This window comes from Gorilla gorilla, chromosome 22, assembly GCF_029281585.2.
Source record: "Gorilla gorilla gorilla isolate KB3781 chromosome 22, NHGRI_mGorGor1-v2.1_pri, whole genome shotgun sequence".
NCBI lineage: Eukaryota > Metazoa > Chordata > Mammalia > Primates > Hominidae > Gorilla > Gorilla gorilla.
Window position 1 is genome coordinate 8,483,806 of NC_073246.2, and position 27,650 is coordinate 8,511,455.

General features: G+C 41.8%; 1 protein-coding gene across 1 annotated transcript in view; it reads left to right on the top strand.

The window, feature by feature from the left end:
- The window catches only part of LOC129529385 (histone-lysine N-methyltransferase 2C-like), a 54,709-nt gene that overhangs the window by 14,653 nt on the left and 12,406 nt on the right, over nucleotides 1-27,650 (top strand). Inside the window, exons 8-11 of the mRNA XM_063702753.1 lie at nucleotides 675-887; nucleotides 14,043-14,171; nucleotides 16,240-16,359; nucleotides 25,927-26,035. Of these exons, the coding sequence (XP_063558823.1) occupies nucleotides 675-887; nucleotides 14,043-14,171; nucleotides 16,240-16,359; nucleotides 25,927-25,973 (509 nt within the window). The 3' untranslated portion in view covers nucleotides 25,974-26,035. The remainder of the gene's footprint in view (nucleotides 1-674; nucleotides 888-14,042; nucleotides 14,172-16,239; nucleotides 16,360-25,926; nucleotides 26,036-27,650) is intronic.

The window sequence follows — 27,650 nt, forward strand, 5'->3', positions numbered from 1 at the left end:
TATTCTCTCTTTTCTTGTGTAAATAGATCCCTGCCTTTTGATCTTTTCCAGGAAAAAGCTCATAGTGGATTAGCTGAGCATTGCATTTCTTTGCAGTGCTTCTAACTCTTTTTATTGGGACATGAAAATAGAAATGCCAGGAAGACTTTTCTGAGACGGAGTCTCGCCCTGTCACCCAGGCTGGAGTGCAGTGGCACGATCTCGGCTCACTGCAACCTCCGCCTCCCGGGTTCAAGCGATTCTCCTGCCTCAGCCTCCCGCATAGCTGGGATTACAGGTGCTCGCCACCACGCCCGGCTAATTTTTTGTAGTTTTAGAAGAGACAGGGTTTCACTGTGTTAGCCAGGATGGTCTCGATCTCCTGACCTCGTGATCTGCCTGCCGCCTCGGCCTCCCAGAGTGCTGGGATTACAGGCATGAGCCCCCGCACCCAGCCCAGGAAGACCATTTTTTTAAAAACATGTAACATTTCTGCCTATAATCCAAGGAAGTTTGACCTATTTTTCCTAGTTTTTATTGGGTTTCATGAAGTTAATTATTCATGCATTTCATAGATACGTAATTGCTTTCTAGAACTACAGTCACATTCCCTTGACATGGGTATCAGTAATCAGTAATCAGTCAAATTTAAAATGAAAGTTTAAATTTGTATTCTTGGGATTTTGTAATTTTAGACCCACCCAAGACTTATACCCAGGATGGTGTGTGTTTGACTGAATCAGGGATGACTCAGTTACAGAGCCTCACAGTTGCAGTTCCAAGAAGAAAACTGTCAAAACCAAAACTGAAATTAAAGATTATAAATCAGAATAGCGTGGCCATCCTTCAGACCCCTCCAGACATCCAATCAGAACATTCAAGGGATGGTGATATGGATGATAGTCGAGGTAATACTAATTTATTTTCCATGAAATATGTGTGCAAGAATTACAGCATATAAAGTAACTTTTGAAATATGTGTATGATTTACCAAAGGGTAAATCACACTGACTTAGATAACCCCGATGTGACCCTTGCCATCTCCAAATGAGTGATCTTCTTAGACCTTGCCTTTTCAGGTTCTCTTCCTTTCACACGTTTTAGAACAGACCTACCTTACAGAAATCTCAAGGAGCACCATATCTTTGAAGATCACAGGTGGGGAAATACAGAGGGCTTGACTTTAGTTTGCTAGATAACGACACAAACCTTCTCAGATACTGTGAGCTTGGATAATACCATGTTTAAGTGAAGGTAGTTGATGCATACATTCTAGAAATGGAAAAGCTGTCATTTAATATTACTTCAGGTATAACTTCATATTCACCAGTGTGCATCATAAAGTATTGGTTTATAAACATTTTCTTAATCAAAGTAAATATAAGGTTTTTCTAGCTGAATTCTTTTTTTTTTTTTTTTTTGGTTGGGAGACAGGGTCTTGCTCTGTTGCCCAGGTTAGAGTGCAGTGGCATGATCTTGGCTTACTACAACCTCTGCCTACTGGGTTCATGCGACCCTCCTACCTCAGCCTCCTGAGTAGCTGGGACCATGGATGCGGGCCACCACGCCTGGCTAATTTTTGTATTTTTTTGTAGAGATGGGGTTTTGCCATTTTGCCAAGACTGGTCTTGAACTCCTGGGCTCAAGCCATCTGCTCTGCTCAGCCTGCTGAATTCTTGAGATAGCAAAATATTTTAATAGTAACCTAAAATCCAATATGAATTAAAGAGGATTACTGTAGGTTTTCTCATTTTTGGGGTGGTTATTTATTTTCAACTGATTCAGAATTGAAGCGATAATTATTTCTGTTCCATTACATTTTATTTCATAGTTTGTTTGTTTTTTTTTTTTTAAGGGGCAGTGTCTTGTTACATTGCCCAGGCTGGTTTCCAACTCCTGGGCTCAAGTGATCCTCCTGCCTCAGCCTCTCAAGTAGCAGGTACTATAGGCATGTGCCACTGCAGCCGGCTTTGAGACAATAGAATTTATTGAATACCTACTGTATGTCAGATGTTGGAAATCATATCAGTGTACAAAACAGGTAGAATTCTCTGCATAGAGTTTATATTTTAATGTTAGGTAACTCAACTCTTAAAAAAATCAGTTAATTATAATGTGTTTGGCAAGTCCCATGGTAAAAATTAAGTTTGATAAAGAGGAATTGCCTGGCCAGGCACAGTGGCTTATGCCTGTAATCTCAGCACTTTGGGAGGCCAAGGTAGGTAGATCACTTGAGGTCAGGAGTTCGAGACCAGACTGGCCAACATGGTGAAACCTGTTCTCTGCTAAAAATACAAAAATTAGCCAGGCTCAGTGGCATGCACCTGTAATCACAGCTACTTGGGAGGCCAAGGCAGGAGAATTGCTTGAACCTGGGAGGCGGAGGTTACAGTGAGCCGAGATTGCACCACTGCACTCCAGCATGGGTAACAGAGCAAGACTCCGTCTCCAAAAAAAAAAAAAAGGAATTGGAAGTACAGACAGGTGTTTAGGGTCCATATGAACAGAAAGCAGTTTTTGAGAACAGATTTTGAAGAGGTGAGTGAGTGAGCCACTTGATTACCTGAGAGAAGAGCATCCCAGACAGTGAGGAAGCCAGTGTAAAGGCTCTGGGTGAGAGTGTGCTGAGCATGTTTGAAGAGTGTTGTGGAGACCAATAGAGTGAGCAGAGGGGACAGTCAGAAGGTGAGAAGATTAGAGATGTGAGGACAAGAAGGACGGCTCAGTATATCTCACACAACCATAAGGTGATGTGTCAGTAGTTTGTGCTTAATAGCAATGGAATAGGAGGCCATTGAATGTTCCTGAAAAGAAGAACACCATGATCTTATTTATATTTTAAGAGGAACACTCTCCTATGATATAAGTAGATGATTAGGTGCAAGAGTTATGACAGGTAGATCAGTGAGAAACAATGGTCCAGGTGAGAGGTAATTGTGGCTTTGAAAAGGTATGTCTTTTGTGGCCGGGCTCGGTGGCTCATGCCTGTAATCCCAGCACTTTGGGAGGCCAAGGTGGGTGGATCACCTGAGGTCAGGAGATCAAGACCATCCTGGCCAACATGGTGAAACCTTGTCTTTACTAAAAATACAAAAATTAGCTGGGCGTGGTGGCAGGCACCTGTAATCCCAGCTATTTGGGAGGCAGAGGCAGAGGATTGCTTGAACCTAGGAGGCAGAGGTTGCAGTGAGCCAAGATCGAGCCACTGCACTCCAGCCTGGTGACAGAGTGAGACTCCATCTCAAAAAATAAATAAATACATGAAAAGATATGTCTTTTGTATGTTCTTGATAATTTTTGTTTTTTAGTGTGTTTTGGGTCTATGTTGCTGGGAGAAACACTTTCTGATGCTTGTATGTAACTGATTTTCAGATACAGTTGAACAGTTAATTTGATTTGGGGGCTTGGAGTTTGCAAAGAAGTAGTCCATATACTTAGAGGAATTGATCAGATCAGCATTAACAAGAATTTCCATTTCTGAGGATGTTAAAAAATGTCTGAAAAAGGTTTCCATAGTCTCTTAAATTTGGGAAGTGCTCCATTTCACAAAATATGAAAGGTTTCTTGATAATAGTACACATTGTTTCCCAAATTATGTGATTATAATACCTTTTTAAAACAACACAGAAGACCTTGGAAGGTTTTCCTTGTGACTTACCACTTGTAAACACTGAGAAATGGTGATATGTTTCAATTTCATATTTTCTCATTGACTTGTATCAGGGTAAAAGAAAATCAGTTGAAAAATTGCCCTTGCTTTTTTAAAATTTACGTGATAAAATAGCCCATCTGAGTTTACTGAATTTGTCCTTATTTTTATTGAATATGAAAAAAGATTGTTTAGTGTGTTGGATGTTAAATGCTAAGACAATTTTAGAATTTAAGGAATTGAATATACAGTATTTTCATGACTAGTCCCTCATGTTCATTTACATGCCAGGATCTCACATCCTTTGCAGAAGGAAAGGTACATTCCTAGGGATAAAATAAATGCATGTTACTTGGACAACATTTTTGCTTTCTGTTTGCTAAATAAAAATCCTTTTTAAAAATTTAGTATTGCCACACTTTGCCATATTAAAAGTGTTTTAGATTACTATATTATCCTGAAACTACATGTACACACACACCCCTAAAATAAGTTTTATGGTATTTCATATGCCTGTATGGGAGAAAAAATAGGAAAAGAATACAATCATCATAAGTTCTTATTATTACATTATGCTGAGATTTCTAATAACGCTGCCCTTTTCTGGGTATTTTTTATTAACCTAAAATTTGTGATGTTTTAGACTGTTTCACTAACATGTTTTGATAACGTCTCAGTACCCTTGGGAAAGCATTATAAAGTAGTGGGCAACGATGAAACCTACTCTGGATGTTTTTAGGCAAATTTTTTAACTTCTCTGATGCTAGTGTTCTCATTTATAAAATAGGTTAACCAGGATGAGCCCATAGGATAGTTGTGCTGATGAGGTGCAAGAATGCATGCCAGGCACCCAGCACTGGCTCTTCCCAGACATGGAGTGCTCAGTAACCATGAGCTATTAGAATACAAGTGCCCAACCAGTGCTTGAGCAATTGTGTTGTCTGTCCAACAGAACTCAACAGAATCCCACGTTTGTCTTTATATGTGAATTCAGTTCCTTTTGAGTTAGTAAGAAATTATGCCTGTGTTGGGGTAATTGAACTTTCAGGAGGAGGGAATTTTCTGCCACAATTATTCTCTGAACTTAATGTTTCCATGTCTTTTTCTTCATTTTGGAAGTTGTGGAAAAATTATAATGAAAGAGTGTATAAACGTTTTCCTCTGTATTATAGCGTATCTGACAGTTTCCTTTATTAAAAAGTATGATATATTAGGGAGAGACTTGATGAATTTAAAATTAAAGTTTGAAAAGTGTTACTGACTATAAGTGATCTTCGGCTGTGCAGTTTTCAACTTGAGGTTGTCAGAATGTAATATTACACATTATATTACACACATCTACAGAATCCAAATTGTGATGTTCCTGGAGTATTGGAACAATACCTATGACTTTTTGTTTCTATTGATTTTTAACTCTTCTAATAACCACTTCTTTAAGAAAAGTCATACATCATCACTTTGGTGTATCAGAAACAAATTCCTTATGCAATAAAAGCATACTTCTTTCTCATTCACCTACTGGGATCTAGAAACCCTGTTAATGCAAGAAAAAAATCCCAAACCTCAATAAAATAACACTCTGTTTGTCTCAAGAGTGGAAACACAACACATTTCCTCTCAACTGGTGGTCCCAGATCGACCATCACAGTGTATGGATGTGTTTGGAGGTGTGGGAATAGGACTGCACTGAGGCTCTAGAAGGCCAGCAGGTGGGGCAGACTGAATGGAGGGAGGGGAGTGGCATTCAGTAACTACTGGAGCGTGGGAAGAGTGAGCTAGACTGTCCATCTGGTGAAGGTGGCTGCTTCCTTGAGGTTTGTTACTTTCTGTAATGTTAATTCCCTCAACTTATAAATTTGATTTTTAGACAAGTTATACATTCAAATGATTTAAAATTGGAAAATAATAAAAAGGTAAACAGTGAAGTCTCTCCCTTTCGCATGCCTTCATGCCCCCAGTTTACATCTCCAGAAACCTCAGAGGTTTCTCGTGTAACCTTCCAGATGTGTTTTATGCATGTACAAGGAAATGTGTGTGTATATATATCTATATATATTTGTGTGTGTGTGTATATATATATTTTATTCCTTTTGTCTTACTACTTTTTACTGTCCTTCATTTTTTTATGGCTGCAAATATTCCTTTGTATGGAAATATAAGCAATTTAATTTACCTGTTCTTTCCCCTGTTGATAGACCTTTGGGTGTCTTTCAATCTTTTTTTTTTTTTTTTTTTTTTTGAGACAGAATCTTGCTCTGTCACCCAGGCTGGAGTGCAGTGGCACGATCTTCGCTCACTGCAAGCTCCGCCTCCTGGGTTCACGCCATTCTCCTGCCTCAGCCTCCTGAGTAGCTGGGACTACAGGCGCCCGCCACCATGCCCGCCTAATTTTTTTGTATTTTTAGTAGAGACGGGGTTTCACCATGTTAGTCAGGATGGTCTCGATCTCCTGACCTCGTGATCTGCCTGCTTCGGCCTCCCAAAGTGCTGGGATTACAGGCGTGAGCCACCGTGCCCGGCTTTCTTTCAATCTTTTACTGTGAATAGTACAATGTATCACCTGGTATATTTATAATGTTGTATGTAAGTGGGCCTGCAAAGGTGAATTCCTTGCTAAATCCAAAGACATAATGCATTTGAAACTGTTTTTGGAAGGTAGGATACAGTTTTTTGTTTTTTTTTTCATTTTTTCATTATACATATCTGAGGCATACAACATGCTTTGTATACATAGTGAAATGATTACTATGGTCAAACAAATGTCTGTATCCTTCACCTTCCATAGTTTCTGTGTGTGTACACCTAAAATCTCTTTCAGCAAATTTTCTGTACACAATATTATTAACTATGGTTCTCATGCTGTGTATTAATTTGATCTCTAGAATTATTCATCTTACCTAACTGCAGATTTGTACCCTCCGACCTACTTCTGCCCATCCCACCCATCCCCTACCTCCAGACCCTTGAAAACCACCATTCTACTCTCTATACGTTCAGCTTCTCACCCCGCTGCCTCCCATTCTGCTTATTAAGTGAGATCATACAGTATTTTTCTGTGTCTGGCTTACTTTATTTAGTATACTTTCCTCCCGGTTCATCCATGTTGTCACAAATGGCAGTATCTCCTTTCTTAAAGCTAACTATTCCATTGTATAAAGTCCTCATTGTCATCAGTAAGTTCTTAGAAACTGTGGTTAAGAGGGGAAAAAAGTATGACAAAACTGATCTTTTTTTTCATTTTGCATTATGCCAAAATTAGATTGAAGGAAACAGTGTTACTTGAGGACCTGCTGTATGTTCATTTAGCTTAACGTCTCAGTTCCCAAGAACTTATTGATGACATTAAGGGAGGACTTAATATATGTATATACAAACGTCACAATTTCTTTATCCATTCATCTGTCCTTGAATGGGTAAGTAAATTGTCCATCAGTACACTTAGTTTGTTTCCATATCTTGGCTATTGGAAGTAATGCCGCCATGAACATGGGAGTGCAGATGTCTCTCTCAGATGCTGATTTTATTACCTTTGAATATATGCCCAACAGAGGCATTGTTGGATCTTATGGTAGTTGTATTTTCTTAAGGAAACTCTATACTGTTTTCAATAATGGCTATACTAATTTACATTCCTATCAACCATGTACAAAGGTTTCGTTTTCTACACATCCTCACCAACACTTATGTCTTTGCCTTTTTGATAATACTCATTCTAAGAGACATGAGATGATATCTATTGTGGTTTTAATTTTCATTTTCCTCATGATTATGATGTTGAGCATCTTTTCATATACCATTTGACCATTAGTGTGACTTTGGAAAAATGGTTATTCAGGTCCTTGCCTATTTTAAAATCCAGTTATTTGGGTTTTTTTTTTTTGCTACTGAGTTGTGTGAGTTCTTTATATGTTTTGGATTTTAACCCCTTATCAGATGTGTGGTTTGCCAATATTTTCCCCTAATCCCTGTGCTACCTTTTTACCCCTGTTTTGTTTTTTTTTTTTTTTTACTGCTATGCAGAAGCTTATTTGCTTGATGTAGTCCCACTTGCTTATTTTTGCTTTTGCTACCTGAGCTTTTGATGGGATATCCAAAAAATCATTGTCAAGGAGGATATGAAGAAATTTTTCTCCTAAATTTCCTTCAAGGAGGTTTATGGTTTCAGGTGTTAGGTATTTAATCTATTTTGAGTTGCTTTTTATGTATGATGTGTAAGATAGGCATCAGGTCCAGTTTCATTCTTTTGCATATAGATATCTAGTTTTCTTACCACTACTTATTGAAGACACCATCTTTTCCCTATTGTATCTTGTTGGACTTGTCAAAAATTAGCTCATAATATATGCTTGGGTTTATTTTTGGGCTCTGTATTCAGTTCCATTGATCCATGTGTCTGTTTTTATGCCAGTACCATACTGTTTTGATAACTATCACTTTGTAATATAAGTTGAAATCAGGTAGTGTGATACCTCCTACTTTTTCTTTCTCAAGATTCTTTTGGCTATTCAGCGTCTTTTATGATTTAATACAAATTTTAGAATTGTGTTTTCTACTTTTATGAAAAATGCCTTCGGAAATTTGATAGGGATTGCATTGAATCTGTAGATCACTTTGGATACTATGGACATTTTAACAATATTCTTCCAAACCACAAACTTGGGGATATCGTTATATTTATTTGTGTCTTTAGTTTTTTTCTGTTTTTTGAGACAGAGTCACACTCTGTTGCCCAGGCAGAAGTGCAGTGGTGTGATCTCAGCTCACTGCAACCTCCGCCTCCTCCTGGGTTCAAGCAATTCTGCTGCCTCAGCCCCCCAAGTAGCTGGGATTACAGTTGCCTGCCACCACGCCCGCCTGGCCAATTTTTGTATTTTTAGTAGAGACAGGGTTTCGCCATGTTGGCCAGGCTGGTCTTGAACTCCTGACTTCAGGTGATCTACCCGCCTTGGCCTCCCAAAGTGCTGGGATTACAGGCGTGAGCCACCATGCCCGGCTGTGTGTCTTCAGTTTACTTTGTCTGTATTTTATAGTGTTTAGTATATAAAGCTTTCACTTCCTTCATTAAATTTGTTCCTCAGTGTTTTATTTTTTTGATGTTATTTTAAGTGGAAATGTTTTCTTGATTTTTTTTCAGATCATTATTTGTATAAAGAAATACATCTGATTTTTGTATATTGATTTTGTATCCTGCTACTTGACTGAATTCATTTATTCTAGTAACTGTGGAATTTTTAGGGGTTTCTACATACAAGATCATGTCATCTGCACACAGGGATAATTTTACCCCCTTTTTTCTGCTGATGCCTTTTATTTCCTTTTCTTATGTGATTGCTCTGGCTAGGACTATGTTGAATATAAGTGTTAAGAGTAGGCATCCTTGCCTTGTAGCAGATATTGAAGAAAAGCTTTCAGTCTTTCCCTGTTGTAGGTTTGTTTTTGAATAGGCAATACCTGTGCATGATACAAGAAATACAAAGTCTTTAAAAGAGTGAACAATGTTAAGTTAGCCTACCTTTTGGACATCCCTTCCTTGGAAAGAACCAGTGTTTTCTTATAACTTTGCAGAGATTAGTCATCTAGATACAAGTATGTATATATGGGAGAATTTCTCATATTTGGGTGATAACGGTTTTTTCTCTTTTCTTTTCTTTTCTTTCTGTCTTTCTTTCTGTCCTCGTCTCGTCTCTTCTCTTCTCTTCTCTTTTCTTCGTTTCTTTTGACGGAGTCTTGCTTTGTCGCCCAGGCTGGAGTGTAGTGGCGCAATCTCGGCTCACTGCAAGCTCTGCCTCCCAAGTTCATGCCATTCTCTTGCCTCAGCCTATGGAGTAGCTGGGACTACAGGCACCCGCCACCACGCCTGGCTAATTTTTTTGTATTTTTAGTAGAGACGGGTTTTCACCGTGTTAGCCAGGATGGTCTCTATCTCCTGACCTCGTGATCCACCCACCTCAGCCTCCCAAAGTGCTGGGATTACAGGCATGAGCCTCCGTGCCTGGCCGATAACGGTCTTTTTCTTTATTTCAGCCTGTGGGAATCAGAAGGCCCTTGTGAAGATGTTGGTTAGAAGAGACTTTAGCTACAGTGATACCACTTGTGTTAGGGCACTGTATGTGCTACTTTATGCCATTTGTCTCAACATGTATGCTTACTGGTGTCACTATGAACCTCATCAATAAAAGTGCTCTCTTGGTTTTTACTGTCCGTGTGTGCATTGTTTCAGGTGAAAGGTGGTCTTTGTACTAGATCCAGTGCTATCCTTGGCCACAAACCATTACATATGATTAATTTGGGGATTTCCTCTTTATCATCCTGGAGAGCATCTTCTGTTTTCTCCTGTGTTACATGTGTTTTCTGCAATTTCATGAATTTCCCTTTATTTCTTCCCTCAATTTGGGTGGAACGTATCTTCCGTAGCTCCCTGACAGAGAATGTGTGGAAGGTAAGTTTTGAGCATTATATACTTCTGAAAATGTCTTTATTTTACCTTCCTACCTGACTCATCTTTTCCAGGTTGGAAATACATTTTCATTTATCATTTTTAGTCAATTGATCCACCGTCTTTTAGTTTCTAGTATATGAAGAACTCGGTTTTTTCTATGTGACCTGTGTTTTCTTGGAAGCTCTTAAGATTTTAGGAAATTCTTTGTCCTCAGTGTTCTAAAATTTCATGAGGATAACGTCTGTTTTTGTCTATTTTTGACATTTAAAATCTGTTTTGTTAGGCACTGAGTGGTCTCTTTCAGTCTGCTGTCTTATATCCTTCAGTGGTAGGAAATGTTCTTGAACTATATTATTGATAACAATTCCCTCTCTTTTTCCAGAATTCTGCTTTTCAGATGTGAAACATACTCAGTTTTTCTCTGCTTCTTTCCAATCATGTCCTTATTTTATCTTCCTCTACTGAGTTTTGTTTTTATTTCAGTTATTTCAAGAGCTTTCTTTCCTCCCTTTGAATGTTTCTTTTGTAGCATCCTATTCTTGCCTCAAGGGTATCTTATATTATCCCTCAGAGGATTTTAATCTTTTTGAAGATTTTCTTTACTTCCTACTTAGTCTGTTAATTCCAAATTGTCTTTTATGTTCTCAGGTCTCTGTCTTTTATGTTACAGATCAAGGGTGTTGCAGATCTTCTGGCTTCCATGGCCCACATTGGAAGAAGCGTTGTCTTGCGCCACACGTAAAATACACTAATGATAGCTGATGAGCTTTTAAAAAAAAAAACCTCATAAAAGGTCTCATAATGTTTTATGAAAGTTTATGAATTTGTGTTGGGCTGCATTTAAAGCATCTTGGCTGCAGGTTGGACAAGCTTGTTATAGACCATTGTCAGATAATCTTTATGGTACATGCATGATTAAAAGTGAAGAACTAAAGATGGAGACTGGATAGATAGTATTTTTATTTTTAAAAAAGGAATTAAGTAGTTGATTAGAAAGCTTTGAGTATGTGGTGGTGCTTGTCGATTTGTAAGTTTAGTGGGGTGATTTGTGCTGACCATTTGGTGAACCCTCTGGTTTCAGTATCTTTAGATGTTCTTCTTGAACTGATCAGGTTCCCCACAACAGTCTTTTCAAACCTCATACTTGGAGGCTAGAGATCTGGCTGCTAGCTTTCTGAGAATTCAGTGAGGAAATGTGGGGTCCGGCAGCGGGAGCAGAATGGGGTTGTCCACACTTAGTATGCCCATATTTTCTTGGTCCTATTTTCCATCTTCATCCCGTTGTTCCATTTAAGGTCACCCAGGAATCCTGCATCCCACAAATGAGAGTAGCAGCTTCTCAGTGTGTAAACCTAGGAAGCAGGTGTAGGGAGTATAACTTCTGCAGATAATTAAATCTCTTGTTGCTTCAGTTTTCTCCCACTTATTTCCAAAGGTGGCCAGTTTTCCTAGTTTCTCAGCCTTCTGAGGATTGTTATAAACTGGATTCTTTTTTTCAGTTCTTTCTGCTCTCAACTGAGAATTTGCCTTTGTTAAGTTGTTTTTCTCCTTTCCTATTGTCTTTTTTTTTTTTTTTAAGGAGATTGGGTCTTTCTCTGTTGTCCAGGCTGGAATGCAGTAGTGTGATCATAACTCACTGTAGCCTCAACCTTCTGGGCTCAAGCAATTCTCTTCTCCCACCTCAGCCTCCCAAATAGCTGGGATTACAGGCATGCCACCATGCCACAGCTTGATTTTATCTTTTAAAAATAGATTATTTCAGTGTGTTTTTAGTAGGGTTTCAGGAGAATGTAATTTTAATGTATGAATTTAGTCTGCCACCTTAACCCAAAATTCCCTGTCATTAACTTTTAGGTGGGTTTATTTGAAGGTAAACAATTGGTATTGTCATCTGTGGTGTTTCTTTTTTTCAGTAATTTTCTTTTTTCTTTTCTTTTCTTTTCTTTCTTTTTTTTTTTTTTTGAGACAGAGTCTCGCTGTCACCCAGGCTGGAGTGCAATGGTGCCAACTCGGCTCACTGTAAGCTCTGCCTCCCGGGTTCACGCCATGCTCCTGCCTCAGCCTCCCACGTGGCTGGGACTACAGGCACCAGCCACCTCACCTGGCTAATTTTTTGTATTTTTAGTAGAGACGGGGTTTCACCGCGTTAGCCAGGATGGTCTCGATCTGACCTCGTGATCCGCCCACCTTGGCCTCCCAAAGTGCTGGGACTACAGGCATGAGCCACCGCGCCCGGCTTTTTTTTTTTTTTTTTTTTGAGAGATGAAATTTCACTCTTGTTGCTCAGGCTGGAGTGCAATGGCACGATCTCGGTTCACTGAAACCTCTGCCTCCCGGGTTCAAGCAATTCTCCTGCCTCAGCCTCCTGAATAGCTGGGATTTTAGGCGTGTACCACCACGCCCAGATAATTTTGTATTTTTAGTAGAGACTCACTATGTTGGTCAAGCTGGTACGGAACTTCTGACCTCAAGTGATCCACCTGCTTTGACCTCCCAAAGTGCTGGGATTATGGGCATGAGCCACCGTGCCTGGTCTATAAACTTTTCTTGTCATGGTTTAGTCATAAGTCCATAGCCATTATCAGATTGTTATGGAATTGGCCTCAAATATAGATCAAATATAATAAAAAAGAAAAGACAAATACCCTGTTCATGCCATTACAGAAATACGTTATCTCTAATACTGAGAATATTGAAGGAGTTAACAACTTGATTTTAAAATGTATTTGATAAACATGTCTTTTTCCTGTAATACAATGTAAAGCATATATAACTTGGAAAAGTTTGATTACCACAGTGTTAAAATAGCATTCTCTAAGCATTCCATTTACCTCATTCAGTGAAGTATTTATTGAACATGTATTAGGTATCCTACTAACAATACATCTGTTACTAAGAAAATCTGTGTACCTGTTCTCATGGAGAATATAATCTAGCAGGGACACAGATTTTAAAGAACCAATAAAAATGAAGCATGACGTTCATACATATGAGCATAAAACTGTTTGACATAATCTTATCTAAATATCAGGAATTCTTTAATACAGTGAAGTTTAGAATAAATCCTGAAAGATAAGTTAGGTAGAAGGCAGAAACTGGGGAAGATAGTGGAAGAAAGAGCTTGATACATTCAAAGAACTGAGTGTAGTTCACTGGTGGGAGTGAGATGAAGCTGGAAAGTTTACAAGAGACTGTTGTAATGGGCCTTGCAATTTGAAGTTTATTTTGAGGGCATTGGGAAGACATGAAAGGATTTTAAGCAGAAAATTGATACATATTTATAGAAAGATCATTTATGCAGTAATTTAAAGAATTGATTGGAGAGAGGTAAGCTTTGAGGTGGGGAACTAGATAGGAGCATATTGTATTAATAGTGAGTCATCTGAGGTTGGACTAAGATGGTAGTAGAGAGTGATAAAATGCATTTCAGAGGTATTGAGGAGTCTTGGTTGTAGGAGGAAAGAGATTAGGAATGATTAAGGTGGTCTTCCAGGCCTCTGTCTTCTCCAGGTTACATTTCCATGCCTTTTAATGATGGTAGGTAACATGGGAAAAAGGAGAAAGTTTATTTTAAATTAATAGTTCATTTTGGATATACAGTTTTCAGTAACTAGGTAATATTCAATTATAGCTGTGGTTGAAGCTCAGAAGAGAGTTCTAGTCTAGAGACCTGGACCTGAAGACATAATTAAAAGCAAGTGAATGTGTTAAGTGCAAATGGATTGCACTTAACAGAACTCTGAGTTCTGTGTTCCCCTTCTCTGATTATGTTTTATTTCATGGGAACACTGCACTAAGCAGCACAATTTCTACAACCATTTGGGGCTGCTTCTATCTCCTTTCATACTTTCCCTACCAACAGGGATGTACAATTAAAATGGCTCAGCAACAACCCTACTTTTTATTCCCCATTATGTAGGGATTATATATTTGATAGGTTTTTCCAGTTTTGTGTATATATTTACTTTTTTCCAGAAGGAGAACTTATGGATTGTGATGGAAAATCAGAATCTAGTCCTGAGCGGGAAGCTGTGGATGATGAAACTAAGGGAGTGGAAGGAACAGATGGTGTCAAAAAGAGAAAAAGGAAACCATACAGACCAGGTATAGTGCCTGAGGTAGACATTTCAATATCATCAACACTTGGTTAATTAAAGAAAAATGCAATACTGAAGACTTCAATTAAAATTAAATATTCAGGATTAAGAACTGTCTAAACAAAAATATGTGCACATAAATTAAAGAACTAAACTATTTGAATACGACTTTTTAGCTCCAGAGTTCTTTATTTTGAATATGTGAATACTTCACAATGAACCATTATTGAATGCCTTATCCCAAATGTTAACCATTTTATTAAATGCTTTACTAGATTGGCTTTTGTTCATACTTGGACTTTGAAGGCCATTTATATAGTTCCTCTGGATGTGTACTTCTGTAACGCTTTTAATTTTCAGTATTCACTTTCTAATATCTTTTTTTGAAAAAACTTACTTCAGTGTTTATGCAGGAGTGCCAGTAAGTATACAGTGTGAAGGGGAATAAGACAGAGTTATTATGGCTCCTAGAATTTATAGTCTAGTTAAAAACCATGACTGATTAAACACTCATTTCTTATCTGCCTCAGGAGTGGAGAGAAAAGCGGTCTTGCTTGTCAGTTTTATTTGCCTTATTGGAAAAAATTATTAAAATTGTCACAATACAGAAGTTGTAGGCTTTTATGTATTTATTTAAGAAAAATTATTTTCCGCTTTTCACACGTGTTGAGTAGGCTTTCCTTAGCCAGTTTATTAATATCTTGTTTACCAATGAGGTTTTAAGTTGGATTCGTACAATCTTTATGCTTCTTATTGCTTATATTTTATTGGTAAGAGTGATCTAAATCCCTTTGGATATGTAAGGAAGAACTTTCTTACTTCGTTCGTATTCCATGAGACCTTAAAAGATAACCTGTCTTTTAAATAGGTCATATCTATAATAAGGACCTAAGATGAGTTGCTTCTAAATCGTTTTATGAAAATGATTTCATTTCTTCCTAATCATGAGGCTTATAAGTGTACTTTTTTAGACATTGCAGATTTCTTCCAGGAACTTGTATTTACTGTTTTCTTTTCCTCTGCCTCACATGGAAGTCAACCCTCTAATTGAGGGACCCATTAGGTCACAGAGTATATTGCTAGACAGCGATATCATTTCACAAAAGCTTATAGTGTTGACTGTGTACCAGACCTCTATTCTAAGCACTTCACTTATGTTATTTGTCCTTTTAACATATGTATGAGAAGCTGCTTTGCCTTACCCCCATTTTTAACCAGTGAAAGAATTGAGGCATTGAGAAGTATTTAGTGAGTAAGCAGAATTACATAGTCTGACTCCAGATTCCATGCTCTTAACCACAGGGCTCTATGTGTCCCATGTATAAATGCCCTCATACGTTGGAGTACCAGACACCGTCCCCCTGAAATCATATCAGTCAAAGAATATTTGTGTCATCTAGGTAGTTCGTGTCTTCTGTCCTCCAGCTAATGCACCAGTTAGCCGGTTAATATACAGACACAGTCATCCATCACTTAAGTTCAGAGAAATACATCATTAGGCATTTTCATCCTTGTGTGAACATCATAGAGTGCACTTCCACAAACCTAGATGGCATAGCTTACTACACACTTAGGCTGTATGGTACGCTAAATTCATTTTAAAAAATAAAGTAATTGTGCTACGGTGTTATAACTATGGTGATGTCTGTATGTGGTGGGAATTTTTCAGCTCCATTATAATCTTATGGGACCACTGCCTTAACATGCAGCCCTTTGTTTACCAACATCATTATGCCGTGCATGACTGTTATGTGATGTATGAGACACTAATATTTGTCAAATAGATAAGCCAGCGTAATTTAGTGTTTGATATTTACACTGATACTGTTTAGAAGAGGAAGTGCACACAGGTCTTCTTGTATTCTGTTTGATAAGTGATAACTGTGGCTTTGCCTTTTTTTTTTTGGTTGTTTTTAACTTCTATTTTACCTAAAACTCAGGTTATTTATTTAGACCAGCACAGATTTAATTTTGGAAAATGACTTACTATTCAAGATAAAGCATTTTTATCCTGTGTACTGTGGAAACGTAGGGAGAAATTATTTATCAGTTTACCCAATTTCTTTTTTGGATAGGTATTGGTGGATTTATGGTGCGGCAAAGAAGTCGAACTGGGCAAGGGAAAACCAAAAGATCTGTGATCAGAAAAGATTCCTCAGGCTCTGTTTCTGAGCAGTTACCTTGCAGAGATGATGGTACAGTACTGACTTAAAAAAAATTTTTTTTTTTTTATGTAACCCCTTGATCCTGATATTTCTATTGGAAAGAACTATCCTAAATAATGTTACAGTCAATAAGAACCTTATTGCCTCTTATTGTTACTCAATAAGAGTCTTATTGCCTTTTATTGATGAAAGGATTTGAGTGTATATAGAGTTCATATCTGTAATACAGCAATCAGGTTCTATAAGGAAATGGTTTAAATCCAATAGACTTTATTCTTTTGAGATTTTTTGACAAGCTCTTTTTTCCTGTATCAAGTTATTAAATATATTTTCTATATTTAAATATAAATGGTTTAGGGACTTAATAACTTAGTTACATAAGGTACTTTCTGGTCATCTCCAAAGCCTTTCTTTGACTGCCTTAGATACTTATCACATAATTTGAAATTCTCAAGTGACAGTGCACCTCAATTTTTATCTATGTATGTATGTATGTATGTATGTATGTATGTATGTATCTATCTATCTATCTATCTGTCTATCTTAGGGTCTCACTATGTCACCCAGGTTGGCCTGCACTGCAGCCTTGCACTCCTGAGCTCAGGCAATTCTCCTGTCCTCAGCCTCTGACGTAGCTGGAGACCACAGGCACACAACCACCATGCCTAGCTAATTTTTAGGCTTTTTGCAAAGACAGGGTCTCACTTTGTTGCCCAGGCTGGCCTAGAACTCCTGTGCTCAAGCGATCCTCCTGCCTCAGCCTCCCAAAGTGCTGGGATTACAAACGGGAGCCACTGCGCCCGGCCGTTAGGGAGTTCTGTTATCCCCATCTGTAAAATGGGGAAAATGGAGTCAAAGAGAGTTCAAAGGAAGCCCCAAGGTGGCACAGCTGGGGAATCGAGTTTTGATTTGAACCCAGAGAGCCATTTTCAAGAGCTCAGCCCTGACCTGCTGCGGGGGTCACTGCTCCTAGGTGCCACTTTGTATTCTGGGAGACTTGGATTCCAACTCTGCCGGGGGATCTCAAAATGGAGGATGGCGTGCTTGCCCCAGAGTCAATGCCCAATCAGTGATTGTTATTATTCTGTTTTCCTAAGGCCAAGGTCAACCACTTAAGACAGAAAAGAATGGTATGAGTCAGCATGGCTTTTGGCATTGGATCTGGGCTAGAATCCCACTTTCTTCTAGTTGTAGATCTTCAAGTAAGAGAATTAAGTCGGAAAGTTAACATCAGGCCCCAGTTTCCTCATCTGCAAATGGATTTAAGCATGAAGGTTATCAGGAGAACTAAGTAACACCATAATATAAATCAGCTTTGGAGCTGAGAGTGGTACATAGTGGGGGTGCAGTAAATCATTTTGCTTTTCCCATTTTATTATTATTATTATTTTGAGGCAGAGTCTCTGTTGCCCAGGCTGGAGTGCAGTGGCTCCATCTCTGCTTACTGCAACTTCTGCCTCCGGGGTTCAAGCGATTCTCCTGCCTCAGTCTCCCAAGTAGCTGGGATTACAGACACGTACCACCATGCCCGGCTAATTTTTGTACTTTTAGTAGAGACAGGGTTTCACCATGTTGGCCAGGCTAGTCTGGAATTCCTGACCTCATGTGATCCTCCTGCCTCTGCCTCCCAAAGTGCTGGCTTCCCACCGAGCCTGGCCTGTTTTTCCCCTTCTTATCCCTCCTCTTCTCCTCCCTGTTCTTCTTATTTTATTTATTTTATTTTTTGGGACTGTCGGCCAGGCTGGAGTGCAGTGGCACGAACACTGCTCACTGCAGCCTCGACCCCTTGGGCTCAAATTATCTTCCCATCTCAGCCTCCTGAGTAGCTGGGATTAAAGGCGCGTGCCACCAAGCCCGCCAAATTTTTATTTTATTTTATTTCATTTCATTTCATTTCATTTCATTTCATTTCATTTTATTTAAGACAGTTTCACTCTTTTTGCCCAGGCTGGAGTGCAATGGTATGATCTTGGCTCACTGTAACCTCTGCCTCCTGGGTTCAAGTGATCTCCTGCCTCAGACTCTTGAGTAGCTGGGATTACAGGTGCCTGCCACCACTCCTGGCTAATTTTGTAATAATTTTTGTATTTTGTAGAGACAGGGTTTCGCCATGTTGTCCAGGCTGGTCTCGAACTCTTGGACTCAAGCAATCTGCCGGCCTTGGCCTCCCAAGGTGCTTGGATTACAAGCATGAGCCAGCCACTGCGCTCAGCCCTCTTCTTACTATTATTATTATTACTGTTATGGTTGTAGAAGTAACCTGAAATAGAGATACATTTAAATATCTGAGTGATTTCAGCAAAGGAGAGAGACCCTGTGTTACTATTTTAGGAGTGCTCTTGATTGTGTGAACCCGTTGAATACACCACTTACTAACCGAGCCCGGCCATTTTGCTCAGATTATTCAGAGCTCTCAGGACCATTCAGAATGAAATTCAAAATCTTTACCATGGCCAGAAAGATCCGTGCAATCGAGATGCACCATCCCTATCCTAATTTCCTGGCTTGTCTCCACGCCAGCCACAATGCCATGCTGGCCTCCTTGCTGTTCTTTGAAACACTGGGTGCACTTTGCTTCAAGGACTTCGCTTGCCTGTCCCTGAACCTGGAATGCTCTTCCCCTAGAACTCCTTGTGGCTGCCACTGTCACCCCCTTCAGATCTTTATTTAGATGTGTCTATGATGAAGCCTTTCAGGGCCAATCTATTTAACATTTCCCTCACCACCCCTCCACTCTGTAGCCCCTTTGCCCCTTGTATTTCTCTCCATAGTACTTATTATAATATCTAACACACTATAATATCAAATGTTAACTCCATGAGGATAGGCATTTTGATCTATTTGGTTCCCTGCGGCATCTCCAGCACATAGAACAATGCCTGGTGTACATAGTGGGTGCTTATTAGGTACATGTCACATGAAAGAGGAAAAAAACGAGTGTATTAAAGAATCCAGGAGCCGGGTGAGGTGTGTCATGCCAGTAATCCTAGCACTTTGGGAGGCTGAGGCGGGTGCATCACCTGAGTTCGAGCCCAGCCTGGCCAACATAGTGAAACCCCGTCTCTACTAAAAATACAAAAATTCAGCTGGGTGTGGTGGCAGGTGCCTGTAATCCTAGCTACTAGGGAGGCTGAGGCAGGAGAATCGCTTGAACCGGGGAGGCAGACGTCGCAGTGAGCCAAGATTGCGCCATTGCACTCCAGCCCGGGCAACAAGAGTGAAACACTGTCTCAAAAAAAACAAAAAAAAAAAGAGAATCCAGGGAGGCCAGGAGCAGTGGCTCACACCTGTAATCAATCTCAGCACTTTGGGAGGCGGGCAGATCACTTGAGGTCAGGAGTTGGAGACCAAAACGGTGAAACCCCATCTCTACTAAAAATTCAAATATCAGCCAGGTGTGCTGGTGCACGCCTGTAATCCCAGCTACTCAGGAGGCTCAGGCAGGAGAATCACTTGAACCCCAGAGGTTGCAGTGAGCTGAGATCACGCCACTGCACTCCAGCCTGGGCGACAGAGTGAGACATTGTCTCAAACAAACAAACAAACAAAAACCCAAGGAGCACAGAACAGCTACATATTGGAACAGCTAAATATTGGAGCACCTACTGTGTGTTGACCGTTCCACAGCATGGAGGAAACTGGTCTTCCCTTGGAAGAGCCTCCCCACTATTCAGGTGGTAAGAGAAATAACATACCCAGGGCTAGGCATAATGCAGACAGTGTTATAAAGGAGGCATTGAACAAAGGAGAGAGTAACTGAAGGAGGTGGCATTTTGAGCGACCTTGGGGCCGATTAGGGTGGTTACAGGTTGATGTTTATATACGTTGGCATATACGTTGGGGGATTGGGTGGCGGGGAGGGGTGCATGCATTCAGAATAGAGCAAAGAGAGGAGTAAGTATAGAATGGTGTATCAAATGTTTATCCAAAAGCAGGATATGGAACTAGTAAACATTTTATTCACAGTGTGTATTTTTTTTTTTGAGAGGGAGTCTCGCTCTGTTGCCCAGTGGCATGATCTCGGCTCACTGCAACCTCTGCCTGCTGGGTTCAAGTGATTCTCCTGCCTCAGCCTCCCAAGTAGCTGGGATTACAGGCGCACGCCACTATGCGCGGCTAATTTTTGTATTTTTAGTAGAGACGGGGTTTTGCCATGTTGGCCAGGCTGGTCTCAAACGCCTGACCTCAGGTGATCAGACCACCTCTGCCTCCCAAAGTACTGAGATTACAGGCATGAGCCACTGCACCTGGCCTGTTGTCTATATTCTTTTTTTTTTTTTTTTTTTCTGAGATGGAGTCTTGCTCTGTCACCCAGGCTAGAGTGCAGTGGCATGATCTTGGCTCACTGCAACCTCTGCCTCCAGGGTTCAAGTGATTCTCCTGCCTCAGTCTCCTCAGTAGCTGGGATTACAGGCGCCTGCCACAGCGCCCAGCTGATTTTTTTTGTATTTTTAGAGGAGACGGGGTTTCACCATGTTGGCCAGGCTGGTCTTGAACTCCTGACCTCGTGATCCACCTGCCTCGGCTTCCCAAAGTGCTGGGATTACAGGTGTGAGCCACCGCGCCCAACCTGTTGTCTATATTCTAAAATTTGGATAATTTGGATATGGTATAGTTTATGTGGCAATTTTCTTTTGGAGAACATGCAGGTTGTTTCTAGCTTTTCGCTATTGGAAACAGTGCTGCATCCTTGTGTATGCTTTCTGCGTGAGTGATATTTCTCTAGGATACATACTGTAATTATATGCTTGTCTTTTTTTGTGTGTTTTAATTTATTTAATGTCTGTGCTTCCTGTTAAAATACAAGCTCCATGAGGGGAGGAATCCAATTTGTTTTGCGCCGCACTCTTTAATTACTATCTAGCCAAGTGCTTGGGAGAAAGGAGAGGTCAATAAATATATACTGAGTGAATCAGGCTGAAAGATTGGCTGGGACCATGGTGTGGTTTTGTATCCTAAGAGAGGGAGCCTGACTTATTTTGGAAAAGTAAAATATTTTTTTGGAGAATTTCACACAAAGCAGTAGCAGGATGGTTATTGGTGGAATTTAGGAAAACGTATTCTGGACTACAAAGAAGGCAGGTACAGGAGGTGCGATTATGAGATTATTACACAGGCCAGAAGGAAACAAAGAAACATGGGTGGTGAGAATAGAAAGGAAAGGGTACATACATTTCAGAGAGATTAGAAGGATAGGATTTGTGAGATTTACTAAGTAGCTATAAGGGGTGAAGTAAAGAAAGCATAGAAGGAAAGTTGATTTCTAGCGTAGAACATTTTAATTTTACAAACATTTATTCTCTCTCCCAGCTCCATGGAAAAAGTACTCACTAATTGCTGTTGGTATATTAATTTGTATTACATTTTCTTCCCCACTTTCTCTTTTTTTTTTGAGACAAGGTCTGTGGCCCAGGCTGGAGTGAGGTGATGCCATCTGGGCTCACTGCAGCCTTGACCTCCTCGGGATCAAGAGATCCTTCCACCTCAGCCTCCTGAGTAGCTGGGACCATGGGTGCCAGCCACCATGCCCAGCTAATTTTTTTTTTTTTTTTTTTGAGACGGAGTCTCACTCTGTCCCCCAGGCTGGAGTGCAGTGGCGCAATCTCGGCTCACTGCAGCCTCCACTCCCTGATTCATGCCATTCTCCTGCCTGAACCTCCCAAGTAGCTAGGACTACAGGCACCTGCCACCACGCCCGGCTAATTTTTTTTTGTATTTTTAGTAGAGACAAGGTTTCACTGTGTTAGCCAGGATGGTCTGGAACTCCTGACTTCATGATCCGCCCGCCTCGGCCTCCAAAGTGCTGGGATTACAGGCGTGAGCCACCGTGCCCAGCCCTATGTCTAGCTAATTTTTATATTTTTCGTAGAGACAGGGTTTCGCCGTATTGCCCAGGCTGGTCTTGAACTCTCGGGTTTAGGTGAGCGCCTTGGCCCCCGAAAGTGCTGGGATTATAAGCATGAGCCACTGTGCCTGGTTTCCCTTTCAAAAGAGATTTTGGGTGTTTCGTGTCACTGTATCCACGCCGCATGCGGTCTCTTGTGCGTGGCTTCTTTTCCTGAGCACGCACAGCTGCCTTCTAACCCGCGAGCAATGGCTTTAAGGTTTTTGTTTGTAATTCGGGGGTGACCCAGGGGTTCGGGCCGCGGGCCCCTCCCCTCGCCCAGGCACACCTTGCAGAGGAGGGGGCGGCAGGGACAGGACCCGGGTCTGTGCCTGCGCACACCCTCGAGGGCCAACCCCACCCCCCCGCCGGGTACCTGTCACGGCTACTGCCGCGGCGCGCACCCGCCAGGTTAAGCCGGATGGCAGGAGGAGGGGTGCGGGACACGGGGTGCGGGGAGGGTGGCACGGCGCGCGCGTGCGCAGGAGTCGCCGAGCAAGAACTGGTGGTGCGCGCGCTCGCCGCTCGCTCGCGTCCCGGAGGCGGAGTCTGCGGCGGCGGGCGGAGCGGGGGCGTGCCTAAGCTAGTCACGTGGGCGCTGGGGCGGGGCCGGGGCGGGGCCGGGCGGCCGTTCAAGGCAGGGGGCGGGGCTGGCGCGGCCGCTTAAGGCAGGGGGCGGGGCGTCTCCGAGTGGCGGGGCCAAGGGAGGGCGCAACAGCTGCTACCTCAACACTTTCTGACCCAACGGTCACCCAGCGCAGGACTCGCTGCGCCCCGGCGGCTCTAGGGACCCCTGGCGCCTACACTTAGCTCCGCGCCCGAGGTGAGCCCAGGCCCTAAATCCTCCGGGAGGGGGTAGGGGTGAGGGACGCTCCTTTTTTGTTGGGGCGGGGGTCTTGGAGGCGTGAAGGCACTAGGCGCCTCGGCGGATGGCTGCACCCCTCGCCCGCGGCTCCCCGTGTCTTTTGGGGGGCCGGGTGCGGGCGCGGAATCCGGGAGGTGTCCGCACAAAAGGCCGAGAAAAACTCCGCGACGCCTCCCTCCCTCCCTCCGCCCTCCCCGCCCCCTCCTCTCCGCGCCCGCTTCTCCTCATTCAAACCCGGCCGGCCTGAGTGGTGTCAGCTCAGTCCTGGCCACCGCCGCATGAGGAAATGGCCGAGGAGCCGGAGCCGCAGGTAAAGGGGGCGCGCCCCCCGCCCGCGCCAGCCGGGGCGCCCTCCCGGTCCTGCGGAGGCTCCCGCGCCGCCCCCGAGGCGCCGGGCTCTCGTTGTCTTGTCCCCTCCCCAGGCTGACCTCAGTTCCCCGTGTCAGCTTTCTAGCCGCTCCTCTAGGGCGCCGCCTCCCCAGCCGGCTCCTGCGCTTCCGCCCACGGGAAGGTGCGGGCGATCCCGGGCTGCATCCGCTCTTGGCCGTCACACTCACACTGCACGATTTAGAAGGACTTGGGGTGCGGGGTTCCCTGAATCTCCGCCGGGAGCGGGGGTCCAGGGGTCTGCGGGGGTGGGCGGTGGGGGTCTGTTCCGAAAAGTTGGGTCGCCCCGCGGGGCGGGTCTCCCAATTTGCCCAGTCGGCCCTTGGGGCGCGAGCGGAGGGGGGACGTCGGCTTAGGGTCCCCAGCGATACCCCGGGAAGGGCCGGGGCAAGTTGGAAATGGTCAAAACAATGAGTCTGGACGGGCAGCATTGCTTCTTATTGTAGTTTTAATCTGCATTTCTCTAATAGCTAGTGATGATGACCAGTTTTTCATTTGCTTATTTGCCAGTTGCAAATCTCTATTAGTGAAGTATCTGTTCACATATTTTGCCCATTTTTTAAAAGTTGGGTTGTTTTCTTATAATTGAAGTTTATTTTTTCTTATACTCAAAATTTTAATTCACACATAATAAATTATACATATTTATGAGGTACAATGTGATGTTTCAGTACATTTTACATTGCATAATGATCAAATCATGGTAATTAGCATATCCATTGCCTTAAACATTTACCATGTCTTTGATGTAAGAATATTCAAAATCCTCTCTTCTAGCGAGAATATGAGTGTATTTTAAACGTCCATCTATTTGTTTTCTCACAATCCTATAAAATGATAGCTTGAGTCAATGAGTTATCCCCCCAAGTCCTATCAACCTTGTCTATTTTAGTGAAATTTAATATTGTCTAGAAAACACTAAGCAAACATAGTTATTCAGAGAGCATAACTGAGCCCTCTGGTTATTCTCTGTAACCCACAAAGGAAGCTGAACACTTGATGTAAACTTCTTCATCAGAGTAAATAATAAGAATCCTCTCCATTACATACAAAAGAAAAAATAACTGGAGAGATAGTCTCTGCTCTGAGGTTATTATCCTGTGGTCTTTGGTTTTGGTACATTCTCCCCCACCCCATGCCCTTCTCCCTCATCTTTAATGAGTATCTGTATGTATGGCAGAACAGTATTTTTTTTATTATACTTTAAGTTTTAGGGTACATGTGCACAATGTGCAGGTTAGTTACATATGTATACATGTGACATGCTGGTGTGCTGCACCCACTAACTCCTCATCTAGCATTAGGTATATCTCCCAATGCTATCCCTCCCCCCTCCCCCCACCCCACAACAGTCCCCAGAGTGTGATGTTCCCCTTCCTGGGTCCATGTGTTCTCATTGTTCAGTTCCCACCTATGAGTGAGAATATGCAGTGTTTGGTTTTTTGTTCTTGCAGTAGTTTACTGAGAATGATTTCCAATTTCATCCATGTCCCTACAAAGGACATGAACTCATCATTTTTTATGGCTGCATAGTATTCCATGGTGTATATGTGCCACATTTTGTTAATCCAGTCTATCATTGTTGGACATTTGGGTTGGTTCCAAGTCTTTGCTATTGTGAATAGTGCCGCAGTAAACATACGTGTGCATGTGTCTGTATAGCAGCATGATTTATAGTCCTTTGGGTATATACCCAGTAATGGGATGGCTGGGTCAAATGGTATTTCTAGTTCTAGATCTCTGAGGAATCGCCACACTGACATCCACTGTGGTTGAACTAGTTTACAGTCCCACCAACAGTGTAAAAGTGTTCCTATTTCTCCACATCCTCTCCAGCACCTGTTGTTTCCTGACTTTTTAATGATTGCCATTCTCAAAGAACAGTATGTTTTTAAGTGTCTGCAGTCTTGGGCCAAGCTCGTTCTATTCCCCACTCTACAAGAATCACAAGAGCGCTAGGATTCTGTTTGGGGTTGCTGTGGACACAGAGTTCTTATTACAGAACTGACTTATTCTCAATAGGAGGTAAAGACCTAGAGGTGAGGTCTCTGAGCAAGGGAGTCCCATCCCATCCTCTGCCCTCTCTGTTGGCTGTTGTCCTCTCATCTTCATCAGGAGAATTAAAATCATGTAAAGTTTTGGCGGGGGGACTAGATGGTGGTCTCTGCGGCCCATAGACAGGAAAGTTTGCTTATACCCAGCTGGGGGGACCACTAATTGACATTCCTTTCCCCTCCCAGGGACCTTACAGAGTCCCCTTACCCTCACGGTACTGGGGGACAACCCGTGGGTGTAAGGCCAAATAGCAATAACCTTGTTACTTGCCAGGAATTGGGTCAAGATTTGATTTAACAAGCTTGGTTTTGGGAACTAAAAAATGAAAAAAGGAAAAGCCATAATCTTGAAAGGCAACAAGAGAGAAAACTGCTAACAGGATCTTGATTAAATTTCTCCCTCTTAGAGAATGTTGGACCGACGACACAAGACCTCAGACTTGTGTTATTCTAGCAGCTGAACACACCCCAGGCTCTTCTGACCGGCAGTGGCTCTGGAAGCAGTCTGGTCTATAGGTAAGCATGTCCAGGGCTTACAGGGAGAAACTCCCAGAAATCCAGCTCTGCCTTGGGTTGCCCTGGTTCACGTCCAAAGATGTGCTTGGGCCACATCTCTGGAGCACAAGGTGGTAGACTGAGAGCTTTGATATTTCTACTGCTACGGCAGATGAGCTGGTATAACTCCAAAGGTATGGAATTTGCTGTTGTCTGTGACCCAGCAAATAAAAATAGAAAAATAATTCGATAGAAAAATAATAGAAATAGAAAAAATTTAAAAAACAAACCAAGCCTCATTCTATGACATTTTAGGCAGTGTGATAATATGCATATACTGGTCACTTTAATCTTTCCTACAGGGGCAGCTGGTTGCCCTAATGTTGGATGCTCTGTTCAAGGATGGTGAGCTAGTGTTCAGCTCAGGAAGCCACTCCACAGAGATGGCCACCAAAAGGGCTTCAGTGGTCCCATCTCAATTAACACCTGAAACACTGTTAATAATTACAGTAAAGGTCACAAATGGGTTTTTATTAGTGAAATTGATGGCTTACAAAGCAGCATGATGGATGTTACAATTATATGACATTTTAAGATCTGTTAATCAACTAACGTGTTTTGGAGACAGCCCACCCTTGCATAAACAGGATAAAGGTGTATGAGGGTGGCCTGTAGTGTATATTTAGAGACGACACCCAAGGCTTGATCCTCATATGGTCCTATCTCCAGGAAGGTTTAGGAAGAGTTTGGCCTCTGAAACATTAGGAATCTGTTGAGAATGATGCTTTCATGCTTGGATCACCTAAAGTGCGGAAAGCTTACAGAAGCTTGTGTACTGTGTCTGCTTGCTACTGAATGTTTTGTTAAATGAATATCTGTATGTGTGGCAGATTTGGTCGGAGACCTACTTTTCATTATAACCTGGTAGCATGATTATAAAGGTGTAGCTAACCTTCAGCTAACTCAAACTTCTGTGGTTGCTCCTATCTACCAAAAAGCATTTAAGAATTCTGCATGACCACTTCAGTTTAGGACAGTTTGCAATTCTCACCTTCCTTAGAGGGCAATTTAGCTATTACTTATTCATGTCCCATGAGGGAAGTCATTCTGTGCCCCAAAGCAGCTTATCAAAGTATTATTTCAGACTTCATGCAGTACTCTCCCTGAAAGGAGTTCAGGTAACATCTATGGATGTCTCGTGCCCTTTTTGGAGATTAGTTTCCCAAGGAACTTGCTTAGCAATCCTGGCTTGTCACCTGAATCTGGAGTAATTTGAGTGTCTTCCAGTTCTCTTCCTCAGTAGAGGATGTCTGAAAAATCCAGTAATCATTTAATAAGTCTGCTTATGTCAGAAACTCAAATTCTTACCTTTTTGGTGTTTTGAACATTTTCCCCTGTTATGATTTATTAGTGTATTCTGCATAGACAATCCAATTATTCATCCTGCTGAAAAGTAGCGGATGCCTATAGATGCCTTTCTTTTTGTAAAAGATATTGTTTTTCCTGAGACCTGGATGAATTTCCAGGAGCCATTCAAGGACATGAGAACACCCACTTAGAACTTGAAAGGTTCCCCTCATGGCCCTCAGACCAGGCTAATGAGATGCGATAATTTGAACTCTGGCACTCCTTTCCT